This window comes from Anopheles marshallii, chromosome 2 (assembly GCF_943734725.1).
Source record: "Anopheles marshallii chromosome 2, idAnoMarsDA_429_01, whole genome shotgun sequence".
NCBI lineage: Eukaryota > Metazoa > Arthropoda > Insecta > Diptera > Culicidae > Anopheles > Anopheles marshallii.
Window position 1 is genome coordinate 74,430,040 of NC_071326.1, and position 21,768 is coordinate 74,451,807.

Here is a 21,768-nt window from a genome sequence, read left to right on the forward strand (position 1 = left end):
GTAACTACCGAAGTTCCTAAGCAGAGGATTTAAATCCCGTAGATACAGATAATCAATGAGAGCTTTAAATTCCGATGAGCTCATCTTTTATCATGTCCTTGATCGTCCTTCCGCAACGATATATGCAAGGTTGCACTAGGCCTTTTCAACGGTGTAGCTATAATTAATGTCAGCATTCAATGATAAAATCAATTCAGTCGATACGTTTTTCTTCATATGCTTTTATTGCGCTCTAACATAGGAAAGATGATGAGATATAGGAGAGTTGCATGACACATAGCAGAGTTTTGCTTGTTCAAACGACATAAAATTTGCTTTCACATCGATAAGTAAATAGGAGGTGTCATCCCCAATGCTGTGGGTACTAAGCAAATAAAACCAAAAAAAGATAAACACGAATTAAATCTGCAAAACGCCTAAACCATTATAATTCAAAAATGATCAGAAAGCAAAGGCATACTAAACCATAGTTAGTAGCAATGTCATTCACATCGACTAAAGCGGAAAACTTAATCCAAATCCTGCGATAATGCGTAACCAGGCGAACGAAAGCGTGTCTAGCGTATGCATGTGTGTGTGTGGGTCGAACGAAAGAAGTTGGGATGCTGCTGCAAATGACATATTCGCGCCTGTTATCACACGGAGGAGATGTGTGTCTTAGAATACGAAACGGGAGACCGCTTTAGATATCGTCGATGTTCAAATCGTCACCATCCTCGTCCTCTTCGAGCGATGCCTTGGCCAGCTTCTTCGAGTCCGGTTTGGCCGGTTCCTTGCGCAGCGAATCCACCTTCGCGCGGTCATCGTACTCGATTTCGACCTCCGAATCATCATCTTCCTCGGACGACTCTTCCTCCTCCGCCTCCTGCAGCCACTGGACGAACGGTTTGGCACGCTCGTGAATCTGAGCAGCGACTTCCTTCGAGACGTACTTCTTGCTAACCTTCTGCGACCAATCCAGAATGACCTTCTCGTCCAGCACATCGCTATCGTAGAAGAGCTTCAGTATGCCGGGCACCTTGTCCATCAGCTTGTCCGCGTGAAGCGAAATCATTTGCTCCAACCCGCCCATAAAGTACTTCTGCGCCTTCTTGTCCTCGTGGGTAAAGCGCAGCAGCAGGTTACGGTACTTGCGGGCCTCCTGCGTAATGTTAGCCGTGAACAGTAGCTCCACCAGCACGAGCGTTGCCTTCGACTGGATATCGAGCCGGCTCGCTTCGGTTACCAGTTCCTTATGTACCTGCACGTTGTCCAGCTCGTTCGCGTCGCGCTTCTTCTTTACCAGCTCGTAGAATATGTTGATACGTTCCTTTTCCGTTTTATCGAAATCGTCCGACACGGTCATATTCTTCGCACCGTCGGTAAGATCCTGCATTCGTGCGCGTACCGCTTCCTCCGACGTGTCCACCGTCCAGTTCACATCGTCTTCACCATTCTCTCCAACCGCACCACCCGCAATCGAACCGTTCGGCGACTCATCGCCATTTGCATCAGCACTACCGTTCTCGGTACCGCCGCCACCGTTAGCGGTAGTGTTTAGCCCAACCGTTGAGTCGTCACCGTTTTCGCCCTTCTTGGTGCGCTTGCTACGCTTACCCTCGGTCAGCGATGCTCCCTGGCTCGCCGGGTTCACGTTCGGGGGGTTCTTGATGATGAACGTGTTCACCTTGTGGTTCACCTCGAGCGGACCGTGAAAACCGCACGCCTTGCAACCCTGCGAGATGGTACCCTTCTTGGACGATACCAGCAGATCCGTCTCCGGGTTGTCACACTCCGGGCAGAGGACGAACTTGCGGATAAAACCATCGAGCAGATCCTGCAGCTTCGCAGCATCGTGCGATCCATTCACAATGAAGCGTTCATTCTAAAAAATAAACGTTACAAAATATTTAAAAAAGCATGTCCAAACAATAATTCAAACCTATATACCTTATGGTCGAATTGTGTTTGCGCTCCAAGTTCGCAACCGAAGTATTTCGTCGGATAGGTTGCAGGACGACCGATCGCTCTGGCCACCTCGGCCATGTTCACGATAACCGTTTTAATGCCATTTCCTTTACCCTCTACCTTTGCATTGATGCGAGGCATCTTGTAACGGTAGAAGATATCGGTCACATTACGATTCACGTTTACGGTAGCCATTTTTGCCGAATGGAACAACAACGATTGAAGAAATGTACGTTCGATGAAATCCGGCAAGCGATTTTACGACACAATTAGACGCAACTGCCAGAAGAAAGAAAAAAATAAGAAAAGTAAAATAAATAATGTTTCGATGAACAGCAAAAGAGGTTAACAAAATTCCAACCATACCTTAACCACAACGTGGCGATTCACTGTGGCAGACAAGAAGCACAACAAGGAGAAGATTTTCCCGTGATGGATTATCTTGGACCGTTGCCCTGGCACGTATCAGTGTCAGCTTGCAGCTTCCGGCTACAGAGCAGTGTGCAACCTTTTACTTCATGCAAGTAATTTCTTCCGCGATGGTAAACGAGACATGCGTAGTCTTATTATGCTTGCTGGTGCGCGTTGGAAGGAAATGATGATTTGTTTTAACGAAACCAACGGCCCTGTTCCTTCAAGCTGACCAAATTCATCTGTTCTCCTTCGCGACGATCGTTGCTGATCGGACCGGTTCGGGTCGGCAGATCGGTTTTGGCGTCAATTGTGGCGTTTTCCAATCGTATGCTGGAGGATGTTGCTAGCAAAAGCATTTGTAGGATGATGATGTTTAGACGGTGTCGGGTGTTTGAAATTTTCTCGTTCCGTTACAACAACCGGATGATTTTTTTAGCCGTATAGGAAACCTTTACAGCCCTTTTGTAACACGGGTGGGAAGTATGCGTTAAACCGTATAGAATCCTTCCTTTTCCTTCTGGTTTGACTCTATAGATGAGCCTACTATTACTTTCCAGGAGGGGCTTTAATTATGAACACGCTATACGAATGGAGTTTGTCCGTCACAACAGGGCAGCCATATTAAGCACGTTGGTTGAGGAAGATTCAGCAGAAACGCCAAGAAAACGAAAAATAAACAGAAAGGAACATAAAACCAATTAATGCACGTTAGCTACGCACCGAAACAACAAAAATGATAAGTGGCGAGGAAAAGAAAGAAACAGAACCAAATGATAGCAGAATGAATAATCAAAACGCACCGGTTAGCTATATAGACGATACAGCTTCGATTGGAACAGAACTTGTTTGTCGCGATTTGCGAGAATGGTACTATTTGTATACTGCGTCTCCAAAGGTTCGAATTTACGAATGATTAGTAAGGGAGATTTGCAACTTTTTCCTGATCTTGCACCTGCATTAAACTTTGCTGCGTATGTTTCGGTTTAGCTCATTTGGAAGTCTCTGGGTTTCTATTCTGTTGCTTGAACGTTTTGTAGCTTTTGTAGATATTTATGTGAATAAATATGAGCTCAATAATCAATAATCACCTTTTCTCCTGAAAACACTCTCCTTCTCTCACGTACACCAACTCCTTTCCTATCACTGTCTTCCCAGATCCGCAAAAACGCTGCTTTTAGCATACGCGATACTCAGAAACGGTACACAGTGATGCTCAGTTTTGGCGCAAGTATAGTTTTGAAACAAATGTGGGATGCTTATAACACGATTTTAAATTAAAAATGTACAGAGATGCCTAGTGTTTGCTTGGGAATTTTCACGTTTCTCTGAACGGCTGTAATTTCCGATGTCTATTGCTAGAATATTTTGAAGTCCTGCCGAGCGAATAAAGAGAAAAGGTATTATAAACCGAGACGGGTTTGTTGTTGATACGCTATATACATACCTATGACTTTTACTGCTTCTATGCGAAATCATGCACGTCGTACCACTGAAACTCCTTAATATGGGAGAAAGCGGTGCCTCTTTGAGTGCTGGTGTTTCTGTAAAACGCGATACGAAAACATCATTAGTGCGGAATAAAATTGCGAACTAATGTACGGAGAAATATGGCTTTATTTATATTCCAAATTAATATTTCGATGTTGATGAGTCCCACCTCTAAGACCGACACAAGTTTGAGAGGAATGAATTAAAAAAGAAAACTGCTAGTTAAATACGTCCGCTGTAAATTAATTAATCCTCTATTATTTCAGAACCATATCCGAGCTAACCTACAACATAGATGGCCACTTTAGGCATTATTGGCTTTATTCAATTGCACAATGCTCCAGAAGGGTTTGCAATGCATACATCAACAGCCAAAAAGCTTCGCCAACTTGACGATACGAACTGATTGGAACTTAGAAGTGGGAATTTGCATCTGCAACTGGCCGACCTGTAATTCAATCATGCTTACCTTGTACGCTTTCTAAAGTCATATAAAACGATAGCCGCCGCTCCAGGCGATCCTTGCTGGTGTTAATCAATAGAAACAACTATACTCTCGAAGTATGGGGGATTGAAGGGGGCAGAAAATGCAGAAACTAAAGCTTCGTCACACTTCCAAAAACCGCAATGAGGATGAGAGAGGCCGATGAGATGGTTCGAGAAGGATATGGCCTGCTACGATGAATCTGCCAGCTGCTGACTTATTTTCTTCCAAAAGCACTAGAAAATCTTCACTCTACGTACGTCCAAATAAGTCGTCAACACCGTAGCGAAACGAAATATGGCTGCGAAAAGAGAGAGGAAAGAGGGAACAACAATTTATTTTTTAAGAAAAAAAATGGTATCGAAAATGGGAGCTATAAATTTGCATTTATTTTTTCACTGACGAGTTTCAACCATTGATAATTTGTTGGACATCGCAGAAGAACTTTTACGTGGTGCAATAGAGAAGGCAATACATGCGCCACGGGTGCAAGAAATATGTTTGAACTCAAATTAGCAGCAGTTTGGCCCCAGCAGTGACAATCGCACACTGTCTATGTAGTAGTATCTAGGGAGCCGTAAAAATATGGCGATTGGCGTTTCGACAGCTTATCATTATTCGCAAGCAGAGCGGAATTGCCACGCACTACAGTGCAACACCTTAATCGTTAATCTTTAGAGAACAAAGCCAGCACCTATGATATTTTCGCTAGGGATTAGTGCCATTTAATTTCGGTCCGTTACATTTCATTACGCAAGTAGGAATATCACACACCACAGCGAGCAAGGGGGATGATCAGCCACAATGCAAAAATTTCAGACGGGGTTCATACGTAAGCGAGAGCAGGATACGTACACCATGGGTTCACGAAGGCAAGAGCGAGACGAAACTTACCACGTCTCATGCGCCACAGCTAATCGCATCGGTAGAGCAATTATGTGAAAGAAAACTTGGCTGCCCCGTTGTTTTTTTGTTACAAATATCACCCTTCAGATTCCCTGCATTGCAATACTTACGCGCTGAATGCGTATGGATGAAGGATTTGTATGCACGGTGATGATTTTTTGAGACAATTTTACAGAATTTTTCACTCACAGGAAGGTATGCACCGTTTGCCACACAACTTGAAAAGTCACGGATTGCTAAAGAAGTGAGGAACAATTTACCAGAACGTGATAAAACGCATGTCCCTTAGGCGTACCCAGGAGTGGTTTCGCGTGCAGTGTCATCGTGACGTCATGCGTATATCTGTCTCCCTCACACAACGCAAGAGCACGCGTTGTCGAACGTCTGGCGAGATGTTACTGCACTGAGGGTTCGACTACGCTAGATTATGTTTGTACGCGACAGCGCCTTTCTTCACCTTGTGGACATGATTTTCGTACTTAAATTGATATAATAAACGGAAAAATACAGTAAACATTGCCATTTGTATATTTCACTAATGAACTACCTTTTTGCGTGATTAGTGAGATTAGCTTCAATCGATTTTTTGTTCGATTTCAAACGTCTTGACCGGCCATGTCAAGATTTATATAGCATTGTACCGACTTTCATTGTCGGTACGGCTCACTCCAAACGTCTGCTACCAGAGCGCGTGTTAATTGTACGTCAAAACACGATCAAGCGGAGAAAGCAGCATTCCTTGGAATGATTTCTACATACTCAGTGTTGATTTGGTAGAGGCCGGATGTAAGGCGTGGGATCTGTGAACCCAGCTTAGCGATAAGAGGTTGTAGTTTCGGTGAACCTTTGGTGAAAATTTTATCAACGCGAAGTGTAGGATAGTGTAGAGCGTCTAGATTGCGACGAGTTAATACAGGTAACAATTTAGGGCAAGAAGCAACCGCCCTTACAAAGCCCAGTAAGAGGTACGTAGATTCAACTTTACTCACGTATTCGAAATTCCTCCGATATGTGGTTGAAAGTTCCGCTGAGTAGGCAAATTTATTGTAGCCAGGCACGGTTGAATAAACCGCGCTGAAATCGTTTCGTCGGACCAAGGCCAAATTCTGCTGACTGTTTTATCTGCGCAGCAGCGTCAGGCTCTGGCGTTTAGAAAATGGCTGGCTAACTAACGGCAATAGAAAGATCGTTTCTAAGAAATATTTCATCGCTTTAAGAACAATGGCATAACGGCGATTACTGTTGTTCGTATGCCTGGTTAGAATGTGACGATTTTGCTTTGCTTGGTTTCATCATAAACCAGGATCGATTGGAAAACAACCCACCGGAAGTGTATTTCAAGTATCTAAAAAACATGTTAATGCAGCTTGTGCTCAGAATTGCTAGACTCGCTAGACATTGCGAATATAAAACTCAGTGCGAGTAGAGACTCAGAATCCTCATGTTTCCATGTGCCTTCAAATGCTGCTTTGTGCAGTTGATAAATATCGCCATTTTCTATTTCGTTTTTGAGCGTCGCTATTTGACACTCTATTAAGAACAGTAACTTTTTCCCTCTACTCTACTGTTGGTGTCGAATGCTGCGAACTCCACCACTGAGTGGCGTTTTTTGTCTGTGCCTTTACTGATATTTTCCGCTCAGAAGAATCTATTTTGTTGTTACAAGAGAATAAAAAAAACACAAAGCAAACAAACCGATCGCAGAAGAGACCGATGCAGACAAGATCGAAAGTGTGTGAGAGGAAAGTAGCAGCGATAGGTATAAAATCCTTGCTTCAGTTTCAAGTTTGTTTTAGTTCAGTGTGTGCGTAGTCGATAAGCTAGAAACGACATTTGTGCAGGATTTTAGGAATAGGGAACAAACAGACAAGAGTTAACGTGTCAACGAGAATGAGCGACCGATGTGTTGTATAATCATCTATTATATTCTTATTTGATTGTATCACTCTTTCGACTGAATCTGTGACAAACCAGCGCGCACCAGCAAACATTCAACAAGCGGACACAATCTGCTCCGCGTGTTGTTGAAGTAGTGTCGGAGTTTTGCGGGAAATCATTTACCTTTCTGCACTTTGCACATCTAGTCTTGTTGCCGTACCTGTGGTCCCTCTTGACTGGTTTATCTAAAATGTCTGTATCCAATATTCGCCAAACGTTCTAAAACGTATGAATTTGTTAAATATTTTCCCTTAGTACAAAACATTACAATGGATCAACAAGCAGGTCGTGGCCGAGGTCGAGGAACACGCGCTGGTCCGGGTGCTGCGGGAGCACAACCCAATTGGAAGCAGGGTGGTGCCATCGCACCCCAGAATCGACCAGTCCCCGTAGCTCCGGCGGAGCAAACCGATTCTACCGGTGATAAAAATGGCGGTGGTGCAGGACCTTCTACGGTAGCGCGGCGCGGGAACGGTAACGGCAAAGGCAACGGCAACGGCAACGGCAATGGGAATGGTGGGAGCGATGCGAATGTCGGCCGTGGAGCCATCCGGGGAATGCGATACGTCCCGGAGGTGGTGGTAACACGCACCGCAAATTCACCGGCGAAGCAGGGTACCTCCGGTAACAAGTTGGTCGTCAAAACCAACTATTTCCGGTTGACGCGAAAGGACAAGAATGCGTGCGTCTTTCAATACCGGGTAGATTTTGAACCGCTGGTCGAAGATACACGGGTGATGCAGGCGCTGATCCGTACCCAGGGGCCTGTCATTGGCCCATACATTTTCGACGGTACGATGCTGTTTTTGTACAACAAACTGCGCTCGGAAAAGATCGAACTGCAGGTGAAGGATCCGCGCACAGACGCACTGTACAAAATGACAATCAGACACGTCGGAACGGTCGATATGGCATCTGAGATGGCGTTCATGATACTAAACTTGATGCACCGGCAGGCGATGGGCAGCCTGAAGCTGTTGGCCATCAATCGCCACTTCTTCGATCCGGAAGCGAAAGTTTCCATCCCACAGTACGGGCTGGAACTGTACCCCGGGTACGTGACGTCGATTCGCCAGCACGAAAAGGATGTGCTGCTGTGCGTGGATATAACGCACCGGGTGCTGCGTACCGATACCTGTTACAGGATGTTGCAGAACATGCAGCGCCAGCCGGGCAAGTTCAGGGATAACTTCCGCAATATGATGATCGGGGCCAACGTAATGTCGGTTTACAATCAGAAGATGTACAAAATCTGTGACGTCGATTTCACCTCATCGCCCATGTCGACGTTTCCGACCAAGGAAGGGGAAAACGTTTCGTTCATGGACTATTACAGAAAGCAGTACAACATTACGATCCGTGACCCGAAGCAACCGATGTTGCTTTCGCAACCGAACGAGCGGCTCGGGATTGATAAACCGATCCTGCTCGTGCCGGAGCTGTGCCGTTTGACGGGCATCACGGACGATATGCGACGTGACTTTAACCTGATGCGAGCCATTGCCGACCATACGCGCATCGGTGCGGACATGCGCATCCAGCGGTTGGAGCGCTTCAACGAGCGGCTGCAGGGTGCGGCCGGTCGAGAGGTGTTCCAGTTCTGGAAGACGGAGCTGGATCGGCGTCTGGTCGAGGTACCGGCACGTACCCTGCGCCAGGAGGCCATTATGTTCCAGCCACAGGGTGAAGGTGTACCAGCAGGCCCGGAGGCGGAGTGGAGTCAGGCATTCCACAAAAATCAATTGTTCAAATCGATTCCGTTGCACCGCTGGTTCGTGGTGTGCGAGCGTGGCAAGGAAACGCTGGTGAAAGATTTCCTCGGCTGTATGATGCAGGCCAGCCGGGGCATGAACTTCAAGATAACAGAACCGAAGATGTAAGTAATGACGCTCGCGTTCTTTTGTGAGTGCGATAGCTAGGGGTACAATTCTTTAATTTTTCATTGTGCTACTCCGGGATTTATGTTACTTCACAGAATCACCGTCCAGAATGATGGCCCCCATGGATACAATCAAGCGTTGAGCCAATTGTTCAATGAAGATCTGCAGCTGGTGATGTGCGTCGTACCGAACGACCGGGCGGATCGGTACGCCTCCATCAAGAAGGTCTGTTGCGTCGAGCGGGCCATTCCGTGCCAGGTTATCAAAACGCGCACGATCACACCGAAGAACGGCAATGTGCGTACGCTGATGTCCGTCGCTAGCAAGGTGGTTATACAGCTGAACTGTAAGCTGGGCGGCATACCATGGATGGTAAAGAATCCGCTCACAAATGCGATGGTGATTGGCTTTGACGTGTGTCACGATACGAATGATAAATCGAAATCATTCGGCGCACTTGTTGCCACGATGTATTCACCGAAGCATGTCGAACCGAGGTACTATTCGTCCATCGAGGCACACAAGCGGGGCGAGGAGTTGTCCAATTTCATTGCGGCCGGGATCGCGAAATCGCTCCGGGCGTACCAGGCCGCTTACGGGCAAGGCGTATTGCCGCGTCGTATTATCATGTACCGCGATGGTGTCGGCGAAGGTCAGCTGCGCCATGTGGTCAACTTCGAGACCAAGACGATCAAGAGCATGCTTAGCCAGGTCTACGCTAACTGCAAGGACTTCAGGCCACAGCTGTCCATCATCGTGGTGAGCAAGCGGATCAACACGCGGTTGTTTATGGCCAACCGCAATCCGCCACCGTGCACGATCGTCGATGACATCATCACCTTGCCGGAAAGGTAAAGTAAACCTTTCGAATGTTATACCTTTCTCGTTGTTTGACCCGATGTTTTCTTTTGTTTTACTTCCGCAGATCTGATTTCTACCTGATCTCGCAGGCAGTACGCCAGGGCACGGTATCACCGACGTCCTACCATGTCGTGCACGACGAGAGCGGTCTCACGGTGGATCAGCTGCAGGTATACACATCCAAGCAGACCCATCTGTACTACAACTGGTGCGGTACCATCGCCGTACCGGCGGTTTGCCAATACGCCCACAAGCTGGCATATTTGACTTCTCAGTATCTGCACCAACAACCCAACCAGAATTTGAGCAACCGTTTGTATTATTTGTAAAAAAAGCTGGGTTTTAAAAAATTTTCCCATCGTACGAAAAAAAAACCAACCAAACCAGAGAGAAAGCAGGGAACCAAGATGATTCTAAAATAGGATTATCGATAAGAAACGAAATATCTCAGATCTTCCCCGTGGTTAACTATTAAATGATATATCGGTATCAAGTGATGAATTTGTTTTGGTTCCCCACATTCAAAGGAACCATGTCAAACACAGGGACATATACCATTATTACGTTAAAGGGCATTAACGATAGTACAACAGATACCGTTTGATAATTTTTTATTTCCATTGTTTGAGTTTATCGTTTATCATACTTCATACTACAAATACTTTTTCTCAACGGGTGTGCATTCAAGAACCCGAGACGAAGATTGTGCGTTCGGTTCAAAGCGTATTATGCAAGAGCGGGAACGTTTATAAATATCTTCGATCCCTCTTTTACCCCATCACCAGGGGGTAGTAAGTCTATAATTTTAGATTTTATGCATTCGAACTACCTGTATGATGCTAAGATTGATTTAATAATCGAACAAATAAGATTTTTGAACTATTGGCGAGAAATGTTCATCAAATGTGCCATTTACTTTTGTTGTTTCCTAACTACATTAAAGGCACCAGAATGCAAACATTCGATGTCAATTTAAGGGACAAGTTGGAGAGAGCGGGAAGACGGAAGAATTTTCTTTTTTTAAATACATTTATTACCATTTATTGTTCCTTATTTCACAACTCTCAGGTTGACTAAGAATTAGTTTCCATGCGAATACGAATAAAGTGCGTTTATAAGCTTAAATTGCAAGGATTTATAAGTATGTTGGTTTCGTGAGTGCGAGTGAACTGTGAAAATCGATCAAGGAAAACTAATAGTGCTGTCTGGCAATAGATCTTTAATGGGCGCAGTCATTCGTTATCAGTCATGTTGAGGAGTCAATTTTTGCAAGAATCATAATGCTATCGAGTTACAATAATCTGCCAATATTCATGATTTAACGATTTTTTTTACGTATTAGTTTTGCTTTATTTCGGAAAAGATTTATGAAATCGACGGCTTGGCAACGCTAAATAAGATTAAAGCATATTTGTAAAAACGTTTATTGCAGAAGAGGTCAGTGATGCAAGGTAACGTACGAGCAGCAATTCACGTATCCTTATGACAGAGATCCGCTGTAACCATGCATCTACTCCTAGCGCGGTCTTCCCAGGTACGTTTGCCTAAGTACCTGACATTTACCATGGGGCTGGGTACGCTACCAGGTACGTTGGGAGCTTCCCACGATATTCTCGATATTGCACCACACTCTTGCAGCTACTACTTAAAACATTTATTTTCTTTTTCCAATAAAATCTCGAAACTGTGGATTCGAAAACTCTTCATGATCGGCACGCTTGAATCCAACAAAATCTCTTGGTGCACGAGATTTGTTGTGCGTCACGCAATGTTTGTTCGTGTAATATTGCTAACATCTGTTAAACATCATCCATTATTGAATGGTTCAGACTTGTTGTACCATGCGCCCCCCCTTTGGGTATTATTCCTCGTTTCCTTGCGTGTCTGCCATTCTTAAGTCGCGCGACAATTACATTTCGCCTGCGCCTGGGAAACTTCCAACTGCCAACGGTTTCAAATCCCACGGTCAAATTGTCCGTTTATGGCACAGAGGCACGCACTATAACTACATAATGCAATGTTTTGTACGTTTGTGATCTCGCTCCACCTGCAACGAAAGGGGAAGGGCCACGACTCGGCACTAAAAGTTTTTATGAGCTTTGTCGTAAATCTTTGGCGAGAGCGTAAAATAAGTGTCGTGGTTCTTCCATGCCATGTGTGTTGCTTTTTGCCCCACGGGTAAATCCAAGCATTACACATGTAGTGTGAAGTTATGAAAGTTTTACGGCGATCTCAACAAGATCTTCAGTTGGAACAAATCAATTATGACAGCTAATTGGTCGTTTCTGGCTGCTACAGTTCTTGAATTTTATGCTTATTAAGGCTTTCAGCCGGAATCGGCAAAGATCTCTGAGACCACAGTTTTGTTTTTTGTTTCCCGGTGATCAATTGTTACTTCGTTTTGATCACGAAATTGTTGGAGAAGATACTCCGTTGAAGATACTACTTTGATACCCCGGCCTTTCTTCAGAAGCAAGACCGAAACATAGTTGCCTTTACATTCGACAAATACGAAATAAAATGTCCTTCCTTTCTAAAAGTTTAATTCATGAAGGCGACAGCGTGCAGCGTAGGATGCAAGTTTCCGTTGACATCCTGCGAGGAACTGAATGTTCGCTGCACATCCTTTGGTCTGTTCATCACTGTTAAGTCTGCGGGAGAGCAGACAACGACGGCGTGGTCCAAGATGGGTTTTAATTTTAAGTTGGAAGTTCTCTTAGGGAGGGGATCTCTTAGTTTTGACCATAATATAACCATTAATCCTAACGATTTATCGCAATTTGATATGACATGCTCAACCAGCAATCTCATCCACCTACAGAACAGAAACCGTACAACGGAAACAACCGTCAGAATGCGAACTCACAGACGGAGCAGGTGGCCGCTTTGGGTCCCGTCAGCTGATGCGGTTGTGAAGAACGTAAATGTGGAAGAATTTGATATCGGAATTTGACTCAACGCGTAGCAATCGGATGGATCTCTACCGCACACTATCAAACACTTGAAAGTGGTCGCTAGTGCAAGTGAGAAAGGTTCTTCTGAAAGCCGGTTTCTGATACCAGGAAGGCATCCGACTCCAGAGGTAACACCAATCCCTCTCCACCGTACATATAGCTCTTCCGCTCTCGCATGTTATCATTGCACGTGATAGCAGATGTTCTCTCACCGTTTCGCATACTATCAAACACTTGACATGCGTTAGCGCAAGTGAGATGGATGAAATAGAAAGTATTTTCGATCTCATCCAAAATTGTCGTCGGCGGATGCGGTAATTTTCCATACAAAACGAGCCGTTTTCCGATTTTTGATACCCGGACAGCATCTCCTCTAGGAGGTAGCACAAATTCTCCGTCGTGCTAATGCATCATATATCTGTTCCGCTTTCGCATTGATCATCGCATGCGGATCAGCAATCGTCATTTCTTTTGCCATGTTTTTATGCACCAGAACGACGACACGGAATCTGTGCTACCTCCGTTGAGGATGCCCTCCTGGCATCCTGGTAAAAGTTGCTGCTCATTTTGCAAGCAAAATTTTGTTCGACTACGGAGCATATGCGGGGACGGAAACGAGATGAAGGCACTCCCCGTTTCTTTCGATCTTCCGCAACCACCACCTTTGCGAATACCACCACTGCTTCAGCAAATACCCCTGCACCGTTCAACTCCGATGCGCACAATCGGTCGGTTTTGTGTTTTTTGTTACAAGTTTAATTTATTTAACGTTTGAAACATTTGCTTAGATGTCGAACATGCTTAACGATTAGTTTTGCGTATGCGCAGATATGAACAAAATCGATCGCTCGCTCTCTACCGCCCACACAGCGTATAATTATATTGCTCTATTCTAGCCGTTGCCACATTTGTAGACTCTCGACCTCTCCTCCTCTTTCGGTTGGTTGGTTTGTGTGTAACATTTGCTTTCCTGCTGGTGAAATTGCACTTTCGCTTGGGTTTTTTGTTTGTTTGTTGCAGAAGATGTAGTTTGGTCCATGTCGAATTGGTAAACGCTGGTCCCACGGGTCTTAACAGCCGTGTAGGGCCCTGTAACGGCGAGCACAACTCTAGTGGTCAATCCTGGGTATCGTGAAGGTTTGTGTATAGAAAATAACTACCATACTCGTTATAAAACCTAACCTCTACTACTATTAATAATAATAACATTGTTCCGCTTTGTTTTTACAGCATCTCTCTTTCGAATGATCTTGATGGTCCTCGGAACGGAGCGTTGGTGGATGCTTTCCTTCCTTTTTTTCCCGTGTTACCACCAGCCCGAGGGTGTGTTTCAATTCATATTTGTATAAAAGAGCTAGACCTAAATCATCGAAGCGTTTTGCTCTCCCGTCTCTTTTCTACATCTTCGATAACGTTTGCTCGCAATTTAAATGTTAAGAACACTAGCAAATACACTCATTTTTCTCGTTGTGTGTTTAATTGACAGTCGCAGCCCGTATTGTGGGGTCTCTTTTGATTGTTATGTGATGCTTTACATAATTCGGATGCACCGAGAGACCAGACAACACACGAGAGCCTACTAATAGTCTATAGCTCCTAATTCGGGTTGATTACATGTAAGTGATAATATGGCCAAACGCAATGTTAAGAACACAACAGCAACGTGTAGTAAGTAGTACAAAGGAAATAGTGTAAATGTATTCCATATAGTTCTCCTACTTTCATAACATTCATTTCCCGCTGGACGAATTGGTAGCAGCGATCGATTGGATTGGGTTAGAAGTTGGAATGAAACCCCGTCCGGATTGATTCATTCTTCTTTTCTGAAATTCCTGTAATGTCGCTTTTAATTCACATTATTCATGGTGCGCGTGATTCATACGCTTCTGGTATTAATAATTCTTCTCTTTCTAACTCACATTCATACATGTATAGATACAACAAATAAATTCTAAATTCTCTCTCACACACACGCGCGCACACACACACACACATACACTGGACGGATTATTCTGCCCGCTGCAGGTGGAGAAGTATCGCCTATCAATCAATCCTGCTAGAACTTGCCGCTCGGATGCTTGGCTTGGTTTTTAATGGAGGTGATGCTAACCGCCATCTTGGTGTTGTTGACCAGATGGTTGTTGTTGTTGTTGTTCATGATCGTACTGTTGCTGTTGCTGCGGTACAGCCCGTTGGTGTGGGTGGTGCCATTTTGCGATGTTGGCGGCGGTGAACCACCATTCATCTTGGTACCGTTCGAGCTGAACACCGGTATGCGGGACGGGCTGGCTTTGGTGCTGAGGTTGCTCATCGAACCACCGGTAGCCGACGCGGACGGGGACAGATTGATCGATGGGATCGAGGTGCGCCGGATCAGTACCGGGATCTCCGTTTTCGAGTTCGACCGCTCGAACGTGGACCGTATCTGATCGACACCGCGGGTGGGCGTTTTGTTCGTACCGGCCACCGGGGAGGATTCGTACGGTGCCGTACTAAACTTGATCTCGGCGTTGCGCGGTATCAGCGATCCGCCGTTCGTACCGTGCTCGCTGGACATGCGCCGCTCGACCGGTATCCGGGACGGTGGTGTCGTGGGTTTCGCTTCCGGTTTCGGTGGTTTCTTCGTGACAATCGGTGGTTTGCTGGCGATAACCGGCGGTGCCGAAGGTCCCGTACCGTTCTGCTGCGGCGGTGGTACCGGGGGTAATCGTTCAGCAGCCGTTGGCGGTTCCGGTGCTTTCAGCGTGATCTCGGTCACGAAACTACCGGTCGTACCGTTCGTCATGGGGCCACCGTTGCTATCGCGCCGATTCAATGCGATCGAACTTCGTTGCGGTGGTTGTGGTGGTTGTTCGGACGGTACACCATTAGCAAGCGGCAGCTTCGTCGGGACCGGTTCGGGTTCCGTGCTGTGTTCCGTCACACTGTCCGTAGCGAAATCCATTGGCGGCGGCGCATCCATCGGATCATCGAAATCATCCAGCGTTTGCAGACTAAAGTCAAGCTTTTCATCGTCGATCATCACGATCGATGATGGTTGTGATTCCGTACCGCCAACACCACCATCCAGCGCCGTCGAGATGGTGACGATGTTGTCGGCGGTGAGCGAAAACTTTGTCATCCCTCCGTTCAGCGTGATGGACCCAGCAGTGGGCATCATTCCATAATCCATCGAGGAAATATTAATGCTACTAACGCCGTTGGTTCCACTCGTAAAAACAGGCGACGGTTGGCCACTTTCCGTGCGATCGCTCTCGACCGGATTAATCAACGTCAAGCTGATCGGTTCCCCGACATCAGACCGTCGCTCCGTTTGGCTTTCGATCTTGATCGTGCTCACCACACTTTCACCACCATCCGCCGAGATAAACACGGACGGCGTATTCTCTAGCTCTTCCTTCTGGCCGAGCAGCTTCTTGAGGACGTCCGATTTCGGACGCTCCAAGCTACCGAATGGATAGCGCGATACCTTCACATCGTCCGGTATGTTCGTGTCCGGCTCCTGCTCCGGCACAAAGTTCATGCTGATCGTCGTCAGGGAAATGTGTTCTTCCCGCTCGGTCTCTGGCAGGTTGCTCACCTCGGGACGGGCTTTCGGTGCTTCCGCCACAATGATTGCCTGATTGATTATCGGCTTGCACGTGCTCAGCTCGGTGTATCCGTTCTGCTTCACCGTAACCTGTCCGAGTTCCTCTTGCTTCTCCTCCTCGGTAGTACCACCACCGTTCGACAGCAGTTCACCGGAGTTGTACGCATCTTCCAGATTACCCCAAGCCGATGCACCCTTGAGACGGTGACGCTGCAGTGAGTTGAGACCATCGTTTGTATCCTTCACGACACCATCCAGTAAAATCTCCGATGAGATTTTACGCTTTCTGGCACCATCGAGACCCGTGCCGGTTGGCTCACCACCAGCGGAACCGTTCACGACCGTTACCACCGATGCGTCGCCAGTTATTTCGAGACTTTGGGCACGTTCGAGTGTGTTGCTGTTTGTGGCGGTTTGATTCGTTTTGCCCGTTGGTTCCAGCTTCGACAGATCACCTAAGCTCGCCGTACGACGGTTGGTTTCTTCCTGTTCGTCATCCATCTCCTCCATGCTGCTGTCCGGTGCTGGGCTTGGTGAGCTACGATGAACGGTGATGTCATCCGCGTTCAGTTCGATCTTATTGCCTTCACGGCGCGGTGGCGTTGGAGGCTGACGGATGCGCTGCTCCTGCTCGACATCCGATTCTGTTGCAAATTAATGAAACAAGGATTTAAAAAAATATTATCAAAACTTGTGGTGTGCTTAATGAATCATTTGAGAATGAATGTTTAGAGAGTAGTGGTGAATCGACTCTCGACTCGCCATAGATCGCCTATGAAAGCAAAACCTACCGTTTTCGCCAGCCCCGGGACTGGTAGATCGCATCATGAGCTCACTCTCCGTCAGCGAGGATGATTTCTTCCGCTCACTCTTCGGTGTCGAGCTGTTGCTCGGTCCTGTCTCATTAAACTGTTCGATACTATGAATGCTATCGATCGTACAGTTCAGCACCTCCTCAGCGAAGTTGTCGGAAAAGTTCATGCGCGGGTGTGCGGTTCGTGTGTCCGGCATGTCGACACTACCGTTCAGTATCGTCCTGCTACCATCAATGCTGCTCAGATTCGTATCTATCGTGACCGTGCTTTCGTCCAGCTCGGATTCGTTCTGTGGTGGACGGAGTGGCGCCTTTCCTTTACGCTTTCCATCCTCCACCGCACCGGATGCCACCACGTTCGTCGATTTACGATTGTCCCGGGCAGCATTGGCTGCCTGCATCATGAAGCTTGGCATCTCCTGCGGAATACCAGCCGCATCCCGACGTATGCCGCTGGAAGTTAGGCTATTCTGGCGCTGAAAGTCACCGCCTTCCGGGACCACCATCTGACCACCGACCACATCCGGTACCAGCTTGTGATCGGCCTTGGTACGCTTCTTTACTACCGGTGGTGATGGTGGTTGCTGTGGTGTACTACGGTTTTCCTCTTTCTTGTCGTCCGATTCTTTCTTCTCAATGTTGCTATTGTTTTCATTGTCCGCCTGTATCTTCGTAGGGCTTTTGCTACCGAACAACTTATCATTCACCGACGGAGGAAACACCCGGATACCGAACTTGTGTCCACTCTTCTTGCTTCCCGCTTCATCCGCCGCACCCGAACCCTTACGCTCGACATCGGTCGTCGCATGCTTCGTTTGGAATTTTTCCTCGATCATTTCGCGCATCTGCTGCTTGAAGGAGTGTTTTTTCGTTTCCCGCTCATTTTCCTTGTGTACCGTCGGGAGCGATAATTTGCACGGGCTGGCTGCCCGGTTGTCCATTTTTAGCGGTGATGCATCTTCACTCGGAAACAGCTTCTTGCGCGAGTTGCGTTCAATCTGCAAAAAAAAAACAGCACAAAACCAACGATTATTCGAGCACTTGCACTGCGATTGCATACCTTTAGGCGGTTTTCTCCGATTGCTTACCGTGTTCAGATCCGACTGGCTGCTCGATCGGTACAGTGGATGCGTGAGGCTCTGATGTCCCGGTTTCGGGCTCTGGGTTTGCGGTAACACCGGTTTGGTGCCACTAACTAGCTCGAGCTGTACGTTGTAGGGTGAGGCGTAGCTTAGAATGGTCATGGCGTCCTCCTGGACGATGTGTCGAAAATCTATCGTGATGCTCGTTATTCTGTCACCTATTGTGGTTGAAAAATAAAAAAACGAGATAAAGGCATTTTAGGGTTGTGTGGATAGCGAAAAAAAGCTTTCTCACAGCTTCGTAAACTTCAATCAACACGAAATCGACTCTTCTGCTTTAACTCAATTGTCAACTAAAACCATTGCATCAGTGACTCCTCTAGTATGCTTCTTCTACACACACGCACTTGCTGCATTTTTTTCAATGATTAGCACATTGCAACACATTTGGTGGCTTTAAACAGCTTTTACCAAGAGAGTTTTATGCACTAGAGGTTTCTTTTTTCCCCGTGTCCTACAGCAGTTGGTGCACAAATCTAATCTTACTAGCGGCGGGAATATGCCCACAGTACTTCGTAATGGTTTTTTTTGCTCTACTCTGTTCGTTTGTTTCGAACAGCGTCTTGCGCAAACTTGACCGCTAGTCATGAAAGCGCAACATCGTCCACGCTCACAGAGCTGGTGTACATTCCTGGCCACTATGCCATTCCACCCGGTGCGACGCACAGAAATAAACAGCATCAGTTCGAGGTCACCTTCGATTAGTGGGTTAGTCGAAAAAAAAAAACAAAATCACTCTTCATACACCAAGAATTTTTGGAACGGATAGGATTCGGAACGTTTCGTTATGCGGCACACACCGCGGGAGTGTGTGTGTGTGTGTGGACTCACACAGGCGACGGTTTCGTAACGCAAAATGACCACTTTACGATCGAATTAACGATCGGCCGATCGTTTGTGTGGTTTTTCGGTTGCAATCGGTTCCAATAAGGGTGCCTTTGGGTCAGAAATTGGATTAGCTTTGATGGAACGCGCGGGAAAAGTTGCATTGGATGGCCGCCGGTGCACTTGCTGCCCGGTTTTTTTTTTTGAACGGTGGAACTAAATATCCAGCCCGGAGTTGCTTTTGACAATGTGCGCGACTGGGTAAGATTAGGATTGGCGCGGGTCTGCCAGCAAAATTAGTTACGGGTCTGGGGTCAGATAAACCTGGTGGACATGATGGAGTCCGGTCCTTGCTAAAACATACGGACGGAGATGGACGTGAACGTGAGCGTCCTATCGCTCGTACAATCTTAATATAAACTTACTCCACGCATTTTATTTTATTTATATGTAGCGAACCGAATGGTAAAATGAGAGAAACGTATTCAATTTACTACAATTAATAGTTTGATAAAATTTTGTAGAAAAAAGCTAATTGGTTCAACCAGACTAGTGTTGTGGTTAATTAATCTTTAGCAACTAATAACTCATATGTATCATTAAAGCTAGAGTTATTCGAATCATTAATCAACCCTTCAAAGATTTATTAATCTTTATGACAGAAAGTCAATTATTGAATCCCTGACGATTCATAAGCCCTCACAAGAGATTCATAAGATAATAAATTAATTAAAAATTCGCCAAAAGACTAGTTCAACCCACTTATATATCATAAGCTAGATTACCCATTCCAGTCATTTCACGCTTCCAGTAATTGGTACGCTTCATTTTCATTACATTTTTTTGCAGATAAACAATTGTAACGTAGTTAATGCGCGATTTTCACATATCTGTTCTACAGTACGAACTCCCAAGAATATTAAAACATATTCCAGGCTTTCGAAATTGTTCGTAAAGTAATTATCAATGAAAAGTGCTTAAAACGCTTGGGCTTGCTAGTGTTAAGATAAGTGTTGTCAATTCCACGTTGTGAAGCCTCTTGCATAAGTGTGTCAGAAGATCAGTTACGAAGCTATTTTAGCAGGCAAACACATTAGGACCACCTGAGCTCCAACTGCACACACAAAAAAGCAACACGTAGGGTTAGATTACCAACGACTCTGCTCTGCTGGGAACGCTGTCACCAAACCTTCGAACCTTCCAAGCCTGACGTCAAGTCGGTTTCGGTGTAAAGCCATGAAGTGGTAACGATAACGAAACACACAGCCAGCGCTGGTAAACTAATATTAACTGAGCCAAATTCCTGGCCCGTGCGCATGCAACGTTTGGGTGTACGCCCGTGTGTTGTCTTTTTTTTTCGGTCCACGCGCTATCGCATTTCCCAAACAAAAACATTACCTCAACCGAATCGTGACCCGCCGCTTTGTGGGGTCCGAAGCGTGAAGTGGGTATGGAAAACAAATGCAAGGTGTGTAGGTAGATTGGGTGAAATATTTGTCTATCGGTTTATCGGTGTTATAGAACCCAACAAGCATTGTTAGTAATTAACGATGTCGTTTTCCCCCTTTTTGCGGGTTTAGTTTTAGGTTATCTATCTCTTGTTGAACGCTTGCAGCAAGAGCTGCCCGGTACCATCTCGACGCATCCGGTCGTGATTCGATTCGATCTCTTCGTATGATGTCACTACTGATTGCGTTATAATCGTCCCATGTGTGTCCCCGTGTGACGACTCCCAGTCCAACCGTACCTGTATTTACGATACCAGCGGCCGGACCCTGGGGCATAACTTTCTTCACGAAGATGCCTTCCTTCAGCCCACCGTACACTTCCACTCCCAGGCCGGTAAAGTCGGAACCGCGCAGCGATACTAGCCGCGGTGTTGTCACCTGGTAAAGTAGAAAAGCATCCAGTGAGTTAATCATTATTGAGCGCGTCGCAGATCGGTGTCCACATTCTTCCCGGTCCACACTCACATTCACGTAGCTGTCATCGACGGTTTTGCGCTTTTCGATGGTGTTTTGCTTGTTGGCGGTCCAGCTCGGATCCAGCGGGGAACCGGTCTTGTTGGGGGCGCTACTGCTGATGCCGTTGGTTGCACTGTTGCCCATCGCACCGCCGTCCGTTTTGAATGCGGGATTGTCGAACGCATATTCGCCACCCTTTGCTATCGCCTCCGGGTCATCCGTTACCAGCTGAGGATCTGCGAGAAAAAAAAGGAGAAGGGAGGAAAAAAGGGAAGCGTTACTCTCTAGCGTTTGAAGTTGTTGCGATGCGAAATATAACGTTAATCTAATTAACACCCATTAGCGGAAACGATAAACGATTCTTCGTATTTCGAAACGAACAGTACGGGGGCTAGAGCACCGGGGGCTAATCTATGTGCTCATGCATACCGGAATATCTGCACGAACGCGGGAATAAATCCTCTCAAATTGTCGTAATTATCTCATCGGTGAGGTTATTTTCCACCCTGACCGACCATATGCCCTCGCAAGCGGCAAAGTGGGCTCCGAAACCATGCCGGTA

The 21,768-nt window shown here is 46.3% G+C and overlaps 3 protein-coding genes across 3 annotated transcripts in view; 1 reads left to right on the plus strand and 2 right to left on the minus strand.

The window, feature by feature from the left end:
• Positions 1 to 682: 682 nt before the first annotated feature.
• Positions 683 to 2,142, minus strand: LOC128710500 (eukaryotic translation initiation factor 5). The gene is made up of 2 exons (XM_053805555.1): positions 1,930 to 2,142; positions 683 to 1,864 (listed from the first exon to the last, which is right to left on the minus strand). Exons 1-2 carry the CDS (start codon positions 2,140 to 2,142, stop codon positions 683 to 685), a joined length of 1,395 nt encoding a protein of 464 aa, XP_053661530.1.
• Positions 2,143 to 7,446: 5,304 nt separating this feature from the next.
• On the plus strand, positions 7,447 to 10,247 carry LOC128718432 (protein aubergine-like). Its single transcript, XM_053812058.1, has 3 exons — positions 7,447 to 9,053; positions 9,153 to 9,908; positions 9,983 to 10,247. The coding sequence occupies exons 1-3, from the start codon at positions 7,447 to 7,449 to the stop codon at positions 10,245 to 10,247; spliced, it is 2,628 nt and encodes an 875-aa protein (XP_053668033.1).
• Positions 10,248 to 14,928: 4,681 nt separating this feature from the next.
• The window catches only part of LOC128708280 (dual specificity protein kinase splA-like), a 58,226-nt gene continuing 51,386 nt past the window's right edge, over positions 14,929 to 21,768 (minus strand). Inside the window, exons 2-6 of the mRNA XM_053803241.1 lie at positions 21,216 to 21,442; positions 20,990 to 21,128; positions 18,364 to 18,575; positions 17,253 to 18,273; positions 14,929 to 17,105 (exon numbers count right to left, since the gene is read on the minus strand). Of these exons, the coding sequence (XP_053659216.1) occupies positions 14,929 to 17,105; positions 17,253 to 18,273; positions 18,364 to 18,575; positions 20,990 to 21,128; positions 21,216 to 21,442 (3,776 nt within the window). The remainder of the gene's footprint in view (positions 17,106 to 17,252; positions 18,274 to 18,363; positions 18,576 to 20,989; positions 21,129 to 21,215; positions 21,443 to 21,768) is intronic.

Excerpts from the sequence above, each read along its gene's own strand:
- LOC128718432 (XM_053812058.1), top strand. The coding sequence starts at position 7,447 with ATGGATCAACAAGCAGGTCGTGGCCGAGGTCGAGGAACACGCGCTGGT. Across the intron at positions 9,054-9,152 it reads AAGATAACAGAACCGAAGAT|AATCACCGTCCAGAATGATG; the intron begins GTAAGTAATGAC and ends GTTACTTCACAG. Across the intron at positions 9,909-9,982 it reads ATCATCACCTTGCCGGAAAG|ATCTGATTTCTACCTGATCT; the intron begins GTAAAGTAAACC and ends TTACTTCCGCAG.
- LOC128710500 (XM_053805555.1), bottom strand. The coding sequence starts at position 2,142 with ATGGCTACCGTAAACGTGAATCGTAATGTGACCGATATCTTCTACCGT. Across the intron at positions 1,865-1,929 it reads AAACACAATTCGACCATAAG|AATGAACGCTTCATTGTGAA; the intron begins GTATATAGGTTT and ends TTTATTTTTTAG.